The 17,120-nt window shown below is 34.1% G+C and overlaps 1 protein-coding gene and 1 pseudogene across 1 annotated transcript; one reads left to right on the top strand and one right to left on the bottom strand.

Moving 5' to 3' along the window:
• Window positions 1-322: 322 nt before the first annotated feature.
• LOC18040525 (putative pectinesterase/pectinesterase inhibitor 24) lies at window positions 323-2,361 on the top strand. The gene is made up of 2 exons (XM_006432472.1): window positions 323-1,376; window positions 1,685-2,361. Exons 1-2 carry the CDS (start codon window positions 323-325, stop codon window positions 2,359-2,361), a joined length of 1,731 nt encoding a protein of 576 aa, XP_006432535.1.
• A 2,164-nt stretch (window positions 2,362-4,525) lies between these two features.
• LOC112098055 overlaps window positions 4,526-17,120 on the bottom strand; it is a 13,874-nt pseudogene continuing 1,279 nt past the window's right edge.

The raw sequence follows: 17,120 nt of genomic DNA, 5'->3' as shown, positions 1-17,120 counted from the left end.
TTTGATTTATAATAACATTTTAGTGAGTCAAATGAGATATAGAATAATTATTCTCAAATGAAATGAACCACCAATAATATATTTATTGTCAATCATTTCATTTTATACACATTCTTAAAAGTTTCTACTGTACAAACATGAGGAGCACTTCATGAGTTTGTTAAGCTTTGAAAACTCTCTAATTGCTTGCTATTTCGAAAACTTAGTGACTCGCACGTAACACCACGGTATAGTAATCTTGCTTTCTATATATAAATAAAACAAACTCACAACAAATCAAGAATAAGAATTGCAAAATAAGTAAGCTAATTAAATGCCAAACATGTCTTCCTTCAGATCATACGGCAAGGTCGACGAGGCTGATCTGCATGCGAGGCTCGAAGCTCGCCGGAGAACTAGACGAAGGATCGCCATCGTTTCCCTCTCTTCCATCGTTCTTGTTGCCGTCATTGTCGCCGCCGTTGTGGGAATCACTCGCAACACTGATTCTGATCGAGTTGAGGCCGAAAATAATGGCCGTGGACGTGTCATTTCTACTGCCATTAAAGCTGTTTGCGATGTCACGATGTACAAGGACACTTGTTATGATAGTCTCAGTAAGGGGGCTAGTAATTCAAGCCAAATTCAGCCTGAAGAGTTGTTTAAGCTGGCCATCAAAGTGGCCTCCAACGAGCTTTCGAAAGCATCTGATAAATTTTTCTCGGACCATAATGGAACGTCTGATGATAATAATAATAATAATAATATAATGTTTCTTGATGCTTTGGGAAACTGTCGTGAGCTTTTGTCCATGGCATGGGACAGCCTCGACAGCTCGTTGTCGTCGGGAAAGTCTGTGTCGGATGCTGTGAATGATCTAAAGACGATGCTGAGTTCAGCGGGAACGTATCAAGAGACATGCATTGATGGCTTGGAAGAAGCAAAACCAGGGTTCCGAGCTAGGGTTTTGGAGTATTTAAGGAACTCTACTGAAATGACAAGCAATGCGCTTGCCATTTTGACCGGGATTTCAAAAGTGGAGAGCTCTCTGAAGCTGAGGCGGTTACTGGGTGAACCGCCGCATGAGTGGCTGCGGCCTGAGGACCGGAAGCTGCTGCAGAGTCCGGCGGAGAATTGGAAGAAGAATGCAAATGCCGTTGTGGGGAAAGATCGGTTTGCTAAGTACAAGACTATCAATGATGCCCTAAGAGCTGTGCCAGATAAAAGCAAAAAGAAGTTCATCATCTACGTTAAGAAAGGAGTTTATGTAGAAAATGTTAGGATTGAGAAGCCAAAGTGGAATGTCGTGATGATTGGTGATGGTATGAATGAAACAATAGTTTCCGGCCACCGGAACTTCATCGACGGGACTCCCACATTCTCAACTGCAACATTTGGTAAGTTCTCATTGTATTTATCCTTGTTTATTTGTTCATTAAAATGTTATATTTATCTTTCAGACCGTATGTTTTTTTTTCTATTATAGTTTTGACACAATGAATGAAACATGATATTTAAGATTTTTAGAGATATAATTGGTATATAAAATTTTTGTAAAGGTTTTTAACGATAAGAAAGTAAGTGGTAAAACTCAAAAACCGTACAGAGACGATGTCATGGACTCTTAGTTCATCTATATGATTTTAAAATGAAAATAAGTTCTCTGGCCTCGTCACCATCCGACCATTCTTTTACTTGCTCACAGCTGTATTCGGCCAAGGCTTTGTTGCTCGGGACATGGGATTCCGCAACACAGCGGGACCAAGCAAGCACCAAGCAGTAGCCCTAATGTCAACCGCGGATCACTCAGTGTTCCACCGTTGCCAGTTCGATGCGTATCAGGACACGCTCTACGCACACTCGAATCGCCAATTCTACAGCGAATGTAATATCTACGGCACAGTGGATTTCATATTCGGAAACTCTGCCGCCGTCCTCCAGAACTGCAAAATACTGCCCAGGAGACCAATGCCTGGCCAGAAAAACACCATCACAGCTCAAGGTAAAAAAGACCCTAATGAAAACACAGGCATTGCAATACAGAACTGCACCATTTTGCCATTCGGAGACTTGAGTGGCGTCGAGACTTATCTCGGGAGGCCTTGGAAAAATTACTCGACGACCATTATCATGCAATCGATGATGGGGAGCTTCATTCACCCAAGTGGGTGGCTACCTTGGGTTGGAAACTCAGCACCAAACACCATTTTTTACTCTGAGTTTGAGAACTATGGGGCAGGATCGTCGATGAAAAAGAGAGTTAAGTGGAAGGGATTAAGAGGGATTAGCTATAAAGAAGCTGGTAAATTTACAGTGAGGGCATTTCTTCAAGGGGATCGGTGGATATCGGATGCTGGAGTTGCCTACAAACCTGGACTTTGATGAAACAATAACGATGACATTTAATCTATTACACCGATGAAGAGAGGGTTTTGTTGACAGAAATAATTAATTATTTCTGATTTTTATTTTGTTATTCATTTTACAGAAAATTGTTTTGTTCATTTCATCAACCTGTAATATGTAATATATGCAGATCATTTATAATTGAATTTAAATTCGGTGCTCATCTGATTTTTGTTTTAATTTTTTAAAAAGATATATTTGATTGTTATAGTATTCATCGAGTGCAGGATTCTGAACTTTATTAAATTCTAAAAAAACTATTAAGCCATATGGATTAAATGTATAATGCTATTACACTCTTAAATCATATGGATCGATAACTTTCTTGGCCGTTACACTAATAAACCATATGCTTTCGTAACTTTCTTAAACTTTAAAAAATTAAATGTTTTAATAGCTATATAAATTGGGAGAGGGTGGTGTGGGGGGCTGGAAAAAAAAACTTGATTTAGATTCTATTTGAAATTGAGGTTGAGGTACGACACTAAAGTATTTGGTAAATATCAACTGCTGCAGTTTGAAAATGAAGTTGATTTGATTTTACACTTGTATGATGAAAAATTTATTATATCTTTACTAATTTTGTTAAAATTATTATTTAAAATTTTATTTATATTTAACTTTTTTTCTACAACAATTTTAGCTTAAAAACTATAACACCTCAATACCAAATAAGGTCTAAATTGATTTTAGGTTAATCTACCCAACTTGACCCCCAACTTACCCATTTATATAATCATTATCTTTTCTATTTGTTTAATTAACATTTGTGAAAAACTTGTTTTACATTTTTAGTTTTATTTTTCATGAACTAGACTGTTTTATAATCATGAACTAGACTGTTTTATAATCATGACATTGTTTTATATTCATTATCATTTCTAAAGTTGCAAGGTGATCGAAACAAAAGACCAAAAAAAAAAAAAAAGGGGGGCAACTAACGTATTCGAGGATAAATAAGATTCGACTAGAATCGGGTTCCAATTTCAATTTTGATTAACATTAGAAGAAATACATTTTCACCATTCGTATGTATCCAAAATAAAAAATAAAAACCTTGGGTAAGAAGAAATTATTGGCAAAATCAAAGAAGATCAATACCAACTAAATTTGTTTTCCCAAATCCAACTTCCATCAATCTTGAAATAAAAGTTTCAAATAGTAGTGCAGGTGTAAGTCCCCAACATGTTTCTATGGACTTATTAGCTAAGGCTAATTGCAATAAGTTATTAGAAATTGCAGTTAGTTTGTTCGACTCAATACAGCTGTTCTAATACTGCAACCTTATTAGTTTCATATCATTGAATTAGTCCACTGTGAAGAGAAAGAAATAAAGAACCAAGTAGAACGGAATTGTGGGGGGCGGGGTGGGGGTGTTTGTGGCGGGGGTTTGAAAGCAAAACATGTCTTTAGACAATTATAAGAGTCAAGCATCTATTGAAAGTACTTTCACAACCGAATTCACAAGTAAAAGCTTCTTAAACTATCTATGATTAAAGAGATAATATGACAAAATCTGGCCTTCAAAACGTATAATTTGGATGTGTGCTGCAAAAAGTATTCATCAAACCTTTCAATGTCCACCATAATCACCAGACCTTCTAATGACTAAGCTTCCCAATCCAATAGCCACCCTAAACCTGAAAAAGTGAAAAATCATATAATTTAAACCCCCCAAGATGTCCTTTTATGTATTTGCATTATATTGAACAATATTGAGGAATTCAAAAATTTACTTGGCTCAGTTTCTTGACCCTATACCAATTCTTCTTCAACATGCCTAAAGCCAATTTAAAACCCTTTGAAGCAAAATTAACCGTCAGGCTATATGTTAGTGCAGGAAAGAATGCATGGGGACAAATCATAATCAATCTACTCAAGACAATGCTCATCCCTCTATGATTCAGAAGGACTATATACCATATGAGAAAGCAATTCATCTACCCTGCTTCAATAGTGAGAAAAATAGGAGCTAAACAACCTAAGCCCACACTATGTTGTGAGGCAGAGTAAAATCAATAATCACGAGAACTAAAGAGACTTAGTATTCATGTGATCAAGTTAAGTATTTGCTTGAGCAAAAATATTGTCACTTTACCTCTTCTAACTTGTTCTTCCTTCTTTGCCTGTTGGTCTGCCTCTAGACATCTCTTTCTGGATAAGCAGCCAGTGAAACAAGACTATCTACATAAATCATTGTATAACGACAACCTTGTGGCACACCATGAACTGTCACTTGACCAGCAGCTCTTTGATTTTGTAGGTCATACCAATCAAGTTCCCATTTATTTATGCCCTCATCTTCATCTTCATCATATAAAAACTTATCCACTAACACTTTATCCCCGCTCTTAGAATAAGCTAATGCTTTCGCGTAAGTAAAAATTCCAAAAACACCTCCGGCAAAAGAAAAAACTTTAGTCCAAGACTCCTTCATTATCCATATATCAACAGGTTCTGGATAATCACAAAAGCAACTGAAATATAGACATCCACTAAAATTTCCCATATACATAAGATTCCCAGAATCTCTATTCTCTAGATGAGGCAATGGCACTTCAAAAAATTCCTCACTCTTTAGATCAAATGCAACGATCAGATCTCCGTTATATCCTTCGGGTTCGTTCAATACCAACCAATGTACATGACCGCGCGCAAATGTACCATCCCGAGGGTGAGAAAAATAATACGGGAAGTCAACTCTAATCCGTCTGGAAGAATTAGATTTCAAACTATAGACAGCAATTTTCAGTATACTCCACCTTTCCTCTCCCGAATTGTATAAGTCTAACAACTTTATAGTCATCACTAACTGTTAGGGAAAAATCCGGTTTTTAAATTTTTATAAAACCTTTTGAAGATCGCTCTCATATAATATATAGGAATACGTAATCCAGAAATCGTACCTTGAAAATCCGAGTTGGCTTTTTCCGCTGAAGTGATTTAGGCTCCTAGATCACGATCCGCCACCACCACTCCTGTTAGATCACAATCCGTCACCACCACGCTTGTTAGATCACGAACTGTCACCAATGATCTTCCAGGTTATGACTCAGGTTCGATCTGCACTTGACGTGTGGGCGCCTTTATCACTACCAAAGCAACTAGCACGAGAAAATTTAGGCTTATTACACATAAGCTTATTAAATGGAGCCTCCCACTAAATGATATATTTAGGCTTTTGACCCAAATAGCTAGTTATCTTGCTTATTAGTCCAGTAGTGGTGCAGTCAATTAAATGAGCTAACCCGGGGATCATTTGGGAACATACAATAGTGGCTACAATAATTAGGCCTGTAATTAAACTAGCCCAATTATTTAATTCCAAATCTACTCCACTAAAAGATTGGAACTGACTTCCATAATTGTATGCTCGAATAATAATTCGTCCCAAGCCACATTGATTTCTTTACTGCACAATCCTTTGTACCACATCGTTAATTAAATTGATATCTCAACTGTCTAATCAATTTAATAACATCTTATTCCTTGATCCTTACTGGTTTTCTCTAATGATCATTTTCAACATACTAAATATGTTGACACACTTTGGCCAGAGAATTCTATGATCAAGTGCCGAAAACCCATCAAGAGATGTGTTGTACAAATTCTATATTGTTAATCCATAACTCCAATACTCATAATTGCTCCCACCAAGATACCGGGTAATCTTGACCACAAGGATGTGTCGTGCCCATTGGTAACTCAAATGGAATAACAATTACAATCATGAAATCATAATTAACTCAAGATTAAGATTACAGTAAAATCAACGCCTATGAGATTTAATAAGTCTAACAGTTATTACAAAGTTAATTAAATCTCATATGTGATCCTGTTCAACGTAGTCGTACTACATCAATAAATTCATACATGATTAAGACAAATCATTCAATGAATTTATTACAGTCTATACCTAAATAAAGTACCCAACTTTATTTATCAACTGCGAACTGAATTTATTTAATCATAAGATAACTTGTATTTATGTCTTCTGTGAATCCACATGGTGATCACATAAATACATATAATATGATTAAATGGACTTTAATACAAGTATTAATGCAATTAAGATATTTGAATAAAATACCTCATTTATTTTATTAATCAGAAAAATAGTTTATTACAATTAAATAAACACATATGCTTTTAAAGAGCATATTTTCCCAACAATCTCCCACTAGCTCTCAAAGCATATCTGGCATATTGCACATGCTCTAGGGCTCTAAGTGCAGGTTATAAAGGTTTCCCACTAATGGCCATTGTAATAAGATCTGCCATTTAGCATCTAATGCCATTTGGGGTACTGTCATATAACATTTCTACACTATTCCCTTATAAGATGATACTTCCTTTCAATATGTTTTGTTTCTTGTGGTTCCTTGGTTCCTTAGATTGAGCTACCACACCACCATTATCACATAAATAGTTTAAGGGGTGCAGTTACAACAGGTACCACCTCAAGATTTCGTAGGAACTTGCGGAGCCATATAACTTCTTTTGCAGCTTCAGATGTAGCCACATATTCAGCTTTAGTTGTTGAGTCTGTGATACAAGATTGTTTCACACTCATCCAACTAATAGCTCCACTTCCCAATGTAAACACATAGCCGGAAGTTGATTTTCTGGAATCCTTATCTGACATAAAGTCAGAATCAGTATAACCCACTGGAATGAGTTCATCACCAGAATACACAAGCATATAATTTTTAGTTCTTTTCAAATACTTTATAATATGCTTGACTGCAGTCCAGTATTGAGGTCCAGGATTAAATTGATATCTGCTAACCATCCCTACCGCAAAACAGATGTCTGGCCTAGTGCAAAGCATGGCATACACGAGACTTCCCACAGCGTCTGCATAGGGAACTCGTCTCATTCTCTCTATCTCTTCAGATGTTTTAGGTGATTGATCCTTAGAGAATGTAATTCCATGTCTGAATGGTAATAAACCAGTCTTGGAATTTTCCATGCTAAATCTAGCCAATATCTTATCGATATAGACCGCTTGAGACAAGGCTAAAGTTTTATTCTTCCGGTCTCGAAGTAACTTGATACCAAGAATATAACTTGCCTCTCCTAGGTCTTTCATATCAAATTGTTTTGCTAACCAACTCTTTATTGTAGTCAATACTCCTATATTGTTTCCAATTAGGAGAATATCGTCTACATAAAGAATTAGGAAGGCTACAAATTGTTCTTGAATTTTCTTGTACAAACATGGTTCATCAATGTTCTGAATGAATCCAAACGATTTTATCGCTTGATCAAATCTGATGTTCCATGACCGGGATGCTTGCTTCAATCCATAAATGGATCTCTGCAACTTACATACCATGTGTTCTTGGCCTTTTTGTATAAATCCATCTGGTTGCTGCATGTAGATGTTTTCTTCAAGATGCTCGTTGAGAAAGGCAGTCTTGACATCCGTTTGCCAAATTTCATAATCTAGCACTGCAGCAATGGAGAGCAGAATCCTGATGGATTTAAGCATAGCAACCGGAGAAAAAGTTTCCTCATAATCGATTCCCTCTTTCTGAGTAAACCCTTTGGCTACTAATCTTGCTTTAAATATTTCCACCCTTCCGTCTACTCCTCTTTTTCTCTTGTAGATCCACTTGCATCCTATAAGTTTTACCCCATTTGGTGCCTCTACTAGTTCCCAGACTTTATTGGAATACATAGATTCCATTTCTTGATTCATGGCCTTTTTCTACAATTCAACATCTCTATCTATTAGAGCTTCGTTGTAACTAGTGGGATTTTGTACATGTTCATCTGAGATAGCCGTATAGGTTTCTCCCAAAAGCATGTATCTCGCAGGTAACCTAGTTACCCTCCCACTACGACGAGGTTCTAAAAGTGATGGTTGTTCAAGGATAATCCTGTACTGATCAGCTGGTTGTTGCTGTTCTTCTTGTTCTATAACAGGTGTTGAAAGCTGAGCATCAACCTGATCTCTTTTATTTCTCTAGTTTTACCTTACTCTTAGGTTATAAGTCATTATATAGTCTTCCTCAAAGAAAGTAAAGAATATTTCTATAAATACATTCCTATCTTGAGGACTATAATCCAGACTTTCCCTTATTCCTTTAAGATACCTAAAACATGCAAGCTTCTGAACACGAATCCATCTTCTCTATCTCTGATTCTAGTAGAAATACTAGTAAACTCCAAATACGAATGTGTCTCAAACCATGTTTGTGACTTTTTCATAATTTCTTGGAGCAGTGGACACCGAGATAGATGAAACTAAGTTTAATAAACTTTGTAGTTTCAAATACTAGTATCTGGAATCAAAAAGGTAAATGATAAACCACTTAGTATATATATTGTCTTATCCAAAAGAATCTTGTTTCTCCATTTAATTACACTATTGTATCATAGTGTTCATTGACAACCAAATAGTGCTTGAATTCTCCATAGAGATATTCTTTGTTTCGATCATATCGAAATTCTTTTATGTTCCTGTCTAATTGCTTCTGTCTTATTCACGTACTCTTTTGAATTTCAAAAGCAATGGAATAATGACGCATTTAGACAAACATAAATAAAATGAATATTCATCAACTAGATTGATAGAATACTCATAACCTCTTATAACATGTAAACTGATTAGTCCGTATACATTTGTATGCGCTAAATCATCAAATACAATGTTATGCTTTTAGCTCATAAAAAGCATCCTTGTCATATTACTTTTCTAAATAAGATTTATAGAGTTACAATGATCAATCTTAATAGGCCAACAAGTCTATCATTAATCATTTTCTTAAAATCTTATTATAGTTTATATGACTTAAGCATAAATATCAGAGGTGGTTTTTGGTTAAAAGAAACATTTCTTTTCTTAGATAAATGCATATACTTTTTTATCATTATATCTTACTTTGAATAGATCAATGTACTTTTATGATATAAATTGTCTTTATAAATAACCAAAATAAGTAATAAACAGAGGATCCAAAAATAACAGTGTACTCCTGTTTATTAAAACAAGCCACCGAAATTAAATTCCTCTAATATTTGGAAAAATAAAGACAAATATCAAAACTAAAGTCTTGTAAAATTGATCTAGTCTTTCAATTGATATAAACTAGCATTTCCTCAACTGCTGTTTGAAGCTTTCTTCACTTAATCTCTTGGTTTCCTGAAAACCAAATAAATGAATTACAAATAAGATTAGTTATCTCAGAATTCATTATTGTATGATTCAATAGAAATCTGAACTAATTAGGAAGCTTAAAGATTTCCTATACCTGATTTTAATAATCTTAGGACAATCTTTCTTCCAGTGACCCTTCTGTCCACATTTGTAACACTTGCCTTTTGGCTTGCCACTTCTTTTAGTGGACAGTTTGTCGATCCCAACTCTTGCTTGCTCATTCTTGTCTTTTGACTTAAGCCTTGAAGAGAATCCTTTTTCAGGAAGTTTTCTGCTATGATAAAATTCTTCTATAGCATGTAGTTCGTGCATTAATTCAATTAAGGTCATATCTTTATTGTTTAAGATATAGCTGACCTTAAACTCTTTGAATGTATCAGGTAAAGATTCAATCACCATGTTAATCTTTGATTTATCATTGATTTGAACACCATGAATCTCTACCTCATTCAAATAGTCCATCATTTTGAGGACATGATCACGAACTTTTGTGCCCTCTTCCATCTGAGTATCCATAATACGTTTTAATGCTGCTTCTCTGGCAAAATGGGTATTTTGCCCAAACATCTGATGAAGACTAGCCATTATTTCAGTGGATGTTTCCATGCTCCGATGTTTCTTATGCAGTTCCACAGAAATCGAAGCCAATATATAGCGCTTAGCCATTTTGTTAGCTTCGCACCATTTCTCATAAGGCTCCCTCTGATTTCTATAATCGTATAACGATGGTTCAGGAGGGCAAGGCTGGATCAACACATATTTGCTTCCCTTAGCAGTGAGAATATTAAATAGATTGCGTTTCCAATCTAAATAATTTTCGCCAGTGAATTCATTTTTAACAAGGATAAATAATAATGGGTTGATGGAAGACATTTTCTGAAAAAACAAAATACACATGCATAAATACTTTGAAATAATATTCACAATAAATGACAAAAATGCAAAAAACCATAAATGCATTTTAATTTATTGTAACGATAATCTAGTACCGCTTTGACAAGCTATCCGTTGGGGAAGTCATATCTTCACTTACTAGACCCAATTATCCATTGGATTATTTACTTTCATGTAGAGACATGATAAATAATTATCGTTATCTCTTTGGACCTAAATTTGTTAACAGAGCTTCGTTGGGAAGGTTAATAACAAACTTTAGTTGAGTGTATAACCATTGTTTCAATCTACGTATTTTTCATATCAATAGTCACCATTGGGGTGAACAATCGATTGAAAAAATATTTCAATTTTATCTTTGAAGAAGTTCATCAAATAAAATATCTAATATATATACCCTCCGAAGGGAGCATCACCGTATCATGAAGTCGAGGTATATATATAATTTTATTATTGAACTAACAATGGAGCCCGTGGGAAAATTATCTTGAATTTTCCCTCTCCCACTCAATATTTTAAAATTGGTTTTTCCTTTTTAAAACATACATATTGTTAATTGCATGCTTCCTATAATATTATCTAGATGATATCAAATATTATTAAGCATGTGCAAATTTCAAACAATATAATGAAATTCATAATTAATGAATGACATGTATCATTATGCATAGAGTGGCACTACCTATTCTATATGACATGTTATCATGGCATGTTATCATCCATAACAAAACATATAGAAAAACAATTAAATAATCTTAATTCATGGCTTTCCTAATAATGAAAAATAAATTAACCCTAAGCCTAATCTTCATTGGGCTTCTTGTCAATGTCCATCTTTCATAATCTTGTTTTTGTTAATGGACTAGGGGAAATTGGGCTTTTAAATTTATAATTGGTCCAATTTTTAATTTTAAAAGGAAATAAATAAATAAATAAATAATTTTATTAAAATAAAACTTTTAGACCAAAAATAGATTTAATGTGTTCAATTTTGTCTATGCATTATAATCCATTAAACCCAATTGAAATTGGGCCTAAAGCTAGGATTCACAAAGCCCAAAACTGTTTTTGGACTTAAATGCAAAAACTTTAAACGTGTCTACCCAAAAGAAAAATTTATGGAGCCATAGGGACCTCAATGATAAAAACCATGAAACCCTAAATCCATATTTTTCTTTCTCTCTTCCCCAGCCGCCATCTCCAAAAACCTCCACCACTGTCCAGATGCCAGCCGACCTCCGACGCATCTCCGACATCGAACCACCTGCCACCGCGTCGCCGGAAACGCATCAAACTCGCGCGCGCTGCTGGCCACGCTGGCCGCGCGCGCTGTTTGCTGCGTGAGCAGCCTGTGCCATCGCGTGCTGCGCGCACAAGCCACGCTTCCCGCGCGCGCTGGCTGCTGCGCGCTGCTGCTGCGTGCACGCTTGCGTTGCAGCGCGCGCTGCTGGCAGCATGTGCTGCTGGCCGCGCGCTGCTCGCGCAGCAGCGTGTGCTGCTGGCCCCTCGTTGCTGAAATTTCCGGCCTCGATTGTTTGCGCTCGTTTTCCAGTGATGATGCTTCGGTGATTTACAAATTTTCAACGCAAATTTTGGCTTACAAAATTTCAATTACAGTAAAATAAATCAAGAGGGAATTATGATGATAAAAAACCACCCCTCTTGTTACAGATCCAAAGAAAAAATACATCGAAAAATCTAACCATGAATTAAGACAAACCATAACATGCTTTATTCATATATTAAACAAATAATATATATCTGAATAAATTGTGCCACTCTAATACATAAATTTCAAGAATGATTTCATACGAAATTCTTATATATTAATATGAGATGTCTCTGATACCAATTGTTGGGGAAAAATCCGGTTTTTAAATTTTTATAAAACCTTTTGAAGATCGCTCTCATATAATATATAGGAATACGTAATCCAGAAATCGTACCTTGAAAATCCGAGTTGGCTTTTTCCGCTGAAGTGATTTAGGCTCCTAGATCACGATCCGCCACCACCACTCCTGTTAGATCACGATCCGTCACCACCACGCTTGTTAGATCACGAACTGTCACCAATGATCTTCCAGGTTATGACTCAGGTTCGATCTGCACTTGATCTGTAGGCGTCTTTATCACTACCAAAGCAACTAGCACGAGAAAATTTTTCTCTCAACAATAGAGAGAAAAATCTTATTCTCCGATTTGTATAAAGTGGCTTCTCCCTTTTCCTTTTGAGAAAATAAGCCTTATATATCTTCCTTTAGTGAAAACCCTAGGCTCCAAGAATGCCCAAAATAAAACTCACGTTGTTTTCTTTTTCAATAGGGGACCCACCTTGTAAAATAACATAAGGCCCCTTACACATAAGCTTATTAAATGGAGCCTCCCACTAAATGATATATTTAGGCTTTTGACCCAAATAGCTAGTTATCTTGCTTATTAGTCCAGTAGTGGTGCAGTCAATTAAATGAGCTAACCCGGGGATCATTTGGGAACATACAATAGTGGCTACAATAATTAGGCTTGTAATTAAACTAGCCCAATTATTTAATTCCAAATCTACTCTACTAAAAGATTGGAACTGACTTCCATAATTGTATGCTCGAATAATAATTCGTCCCAAGCCACATTGATTTCTTTACTGCACAATCCTTTGTACCACATCGTTAATTAAATTGATATCTCAACTGTCCAATCAATTTAATAACATCTTATTCCTTGATCCTTACTGGTTTTCTCTAATGATCATTTTCAACATACTAAATATGTTGACACACTCTGGCCAGAGAATTCTATGATCAAGTGCCGAAAACCCATCAAGAGATGTGTTGTACAAATTCTATATTGTTAATCCATAACTCCAATACTCATAATTGCTCCCACCAAGATACCGGGTAATCTTGACCACAAGGATGTGTCGTGCCCATTGGTAACTCAAATGGAATAACAATTACAATCATGAAATCATAATTAACTCAAGATTAAGATTACAGTAAAATCAACGCCTATGAGATTTAATAAGTCTGACAGTTATTACAAAGTTAATTAAATCTCATATGTGATCCTGTTCAACGTAGTCGTACTACATCAATAAATTCATACATGATTAAGACAAATCATTCAATGAATTTATTACAGTCTATACCTAAATAAAGTACCCAACTTTATTTATCAACTGCGAACTGAATTTATTTAATCATAAGATAACTTGTATTTATGTCTTCTGTGAATCCACATGGTGATCACATAAATACATATAATATGATTAAATGGACTTTAATACAAGTATTAATGCAATTAAGATATTTGAATAAAATACCTTATTTATTTTATTAATCAGAAAAATAGTTTATTACAATTAAATAAACACATATGCTTTTAAAGAGCATATTTTCCCAACACTAACAGCATCATAACCAAACCCATCAACAAGATCAGCATAATCTTCAAAATCACTCCAAAACTTAAGTAATACTACATGTTTCTTGGTTGATGGGTTCCACAGGGCAATGTCATTTTCACCATTTTTCAGGGCAATTAATCCATTGAAGTTAAGGAGGTAACCGTCCACAACCAAGAGCCTATTTAAACTGAAGAGCGCATCAGGCCAGGAGGTTAGAAAAATCAACCAAAGCTTCTACAAGATTTTCAGCCCCACTACCGGAAAATTACTTGACTTTAACTCATTCATAATTCTTTATTCTCATTTTTCTCCATTTATACATAATTTCTGACTTAAGCATCGGAGGGTCTATGCCGGAACCCCACCGGCGTATCCTAACCGTGTTTTCTGGTTGGCAGGTATAGAAAGTTGCGATCAGACTTGCGTTTGAGCTTGGATTCGCGCTGTAATTCCAAAAAAAAAAAACAAATTCAGCTGTTGAGGTCGTTTTTCGGCATCAACAGTATATTCAAAGGAATAAGGTATATTTAAATAAAACCAGTGTGAGCTCCGGTGAAATGCGGTTTTTCCGCTTTTTTCTCCCTTTTTTGAAAAAAAATTGAAACCATATGTTCGCAATAAGAAAATCTATTTTGATAAGTGGGGAAACCATATCAAACCGATACTAATTTTTATTTTTAATTGGATTTGGATGTCGGCCGGAAAAGTTGATCATCCTAAGTTTCATAAGAAGTGGAGCTATACATTAACACCCTTTTAAAATTTATTTTTTTAAAATATCTTCAGTTTAATTGATTAAATACAAATACACAAATGAAAATTAACCATCTTCCCCTAAAAAAATTTAGAATAATATCTCCAACCCACATTTTTTGTGAATCCACCACATTTTAAAAAAATAATTATAAAAGTTGCACGTTATTTTTAAAAATTTCAAATCAAGAAGAGTTTTGGAGAATTAATTAATTAAATTTATCTTAATTGACTTTTTTATGACTTAGATTTTTTAATATATTTGATTACAAAGATTGCTTTGTAAAATTATCAAGAATTTACTTTAACTTCAATATTTTCTAATTTGTACCAAACTCATTGTTTCAAATACTACTTTATTACTTATTAGTATGATTATTATTATTTTTTAATTAAACTAACATAGTGTCTTCATGGCACAATGTTCATGAAAATTATTAGACTGTCAAATTTATGTCATTTACACGTAAGAGTAGTGAAATAATAATTAGATCATTTAAAAATATTAGATTATAAGTCGCAAAATTAAATACCTAAATTATTATATATAATAACTCATGTTTTATGAGGGTAATTTTGTCTTTTTACATCGTAATAATAAAATAGTAAAATAACTTATATTAAAATTTATGATCAAAGATGGTCAAAGAACCTAAGAAAAAAACTAATAAAAGGATTTAAATGTACAAAACTTTTATTAATTTGTATTTCTTAAGAATATTATGAACTCATTGTAATTATTTTCCTAAAGTGGGGTGGATTTACAAAAATAGTGGGTGGAAATATCTCCATACTAAAATTTTACCCCAAAAAAAAATTTAAATTACATACAAATCCTGGTATTTATCTTAAATTTTTTCTTATTATATAATTTATATTCTCATAGTTTTAAACTATTATAACTTTCCTTAAAAATATTTTTCAATTAAAATTCAAAATAAAGACATAAATTATTTTGTATTGTTCCACTACCTTAACATGCTGAGGTGGTGAAACAGTCCAATGGTATTATGCCATATGGTAGAAAAGTGGGTGACAGAGTAGTAGATTTTACTATGAAATGCACTAATATTTTTAATATTAAATTTAGTTGGTTTTATTGTGGAATCTAATTATAGTCCCACTTTCGCATTCACTGTCCTGCCACATAATATAATACTATTAGACTGATCAATCCATATCAGTCTTTGTCCATAAATAGAAGTCCCACTAAATTGGTTTATGTCCACTTAAAAATATTTTATTTTTTCAATTTGTTACCATCTACATTTAACTAAAAAATAATACATTATACTACGATATAGAGATCTACCTAGATAGACTTAGAATTTACTACTTTTAATATTTGGAGATATTTATCCCAACCTGCATATGTAAATGAAAAAATATTTGAGTTGTTATGGAAACTCAAACTTATGCCCTCAACTTTTAATTTAGGATAAACCTTCTGGTCAAGTACTTATTAATACTTAAAAGTATTTAGGCCTAGTGCTTTAGTCACTATATTTAAAAGGTAGTTTAATCATAATTTAAGCTTTACTCGAATACAATTGAAATGATTAAAGCATTTGAGATATTATTGTGGTATGGTAAGGATCAATAATGCTTTTGTTCCTTCAATTTAGTTTTTGCTATTATTATTTACTGCCACCGACAAAAAACTATTACGTATTTACACAAAAAAATTTATATTGAAAAAAAAGAGATATTTTAACGTGTCTTATTGTTAGTGTGTTCGTGTTTACATCTTATGGGAGCCTATCCATTGTTAGTAGCGGCTAAAAGCAGCACAATGAACACGAGATGTTTGATAGAATGCTTCAGTAAGGAATTAGGTCTTTTTCCCTCTCGGGGTAATTGCGCACTAGATGTGCCGATAACATCAAAATACCAAATCCAAATGTAGGCATGGGGGACTCACTGAGTCATTCGACTTGTTGTGTTTAATTTACATAGATTTAACAAAGCTTCGTGCAATCCCCACAAAAAAAAAAAAAAAAAGAAGGAAAAGGCTTTGTAAAACTACAAAAATGTCCTTAATCAAAATTAAATAACTTACACGTTTTTTTTTTATAACTTATAAATTGACTCGATTAACTACTTTGACTTATCTCGACCTACTTGCACCGTATAAATTGACTCAAATTGCTACTCAAAGTTGACTTTCTCAACCTACTTAAATTTTATTTGGCTCTATAATAAATATTAAGAATGAAGTCGAAAAATCTCGATTTAAATTTTAACGGATATTTTTATCTTTTTTGTTTTACTGCATTTGGGAAAAATCATCTAAAATAAGTTACAGGGGAATATATTGTTAGTATATTCGAAGGATTGAGGTATATTTAAATAAAACAATGTGAGTTATGGTGAAATGCGATTTTTCTTCTTCTTCTTTTTTTAAAAAAATTGAAACCAGCTATCGATAATAAGAAAACTTGGCACTGGTTTGATATGGCTCCTCCACTTGTCAAAATAGATTTTCTGATTTGTGAGCTAAATTGGTCATGGTTCGGATCCCCG

Source organism: Citrus clementina, unplaced genomic scaffold, assembly GCF_000493195.1.
Source record: "Citrus clementina cultivar Clemenules unplaced genomic scaffold, Citrus_clementina_v1.0 scaffold_5, whole genome shotgun sequence".
Classification (NCBI taxonomy): Eukaryota; Viridiplantae; Streptophyta; class Magnoliopsida; order Sapindales; family Rutaceae; genus Citrus; species Citrus x clementina.
Note: the sequence above shows the minus strand (reverse complement) of the source record. Positions and strands in the feature narration are given on the sequence as shown.

Bases quoted from the DNA above. Each gene is read 5' to 3' on its own strand.
- LOC18040525 (XM_006432472.1), top strand. From the start codon at position 323: ATGTCTTCCTTCAGATCATACGGCAAGGTCGACGAGGCTGATCTGCAT. The intron at 1,377-1,684 runs GTAAGTTCTCAT...ACTTGCTCACAG, and splicing joins ATTCTCAACTGCAACATTTG to CTGTATTCGGCCAAGGCTTT.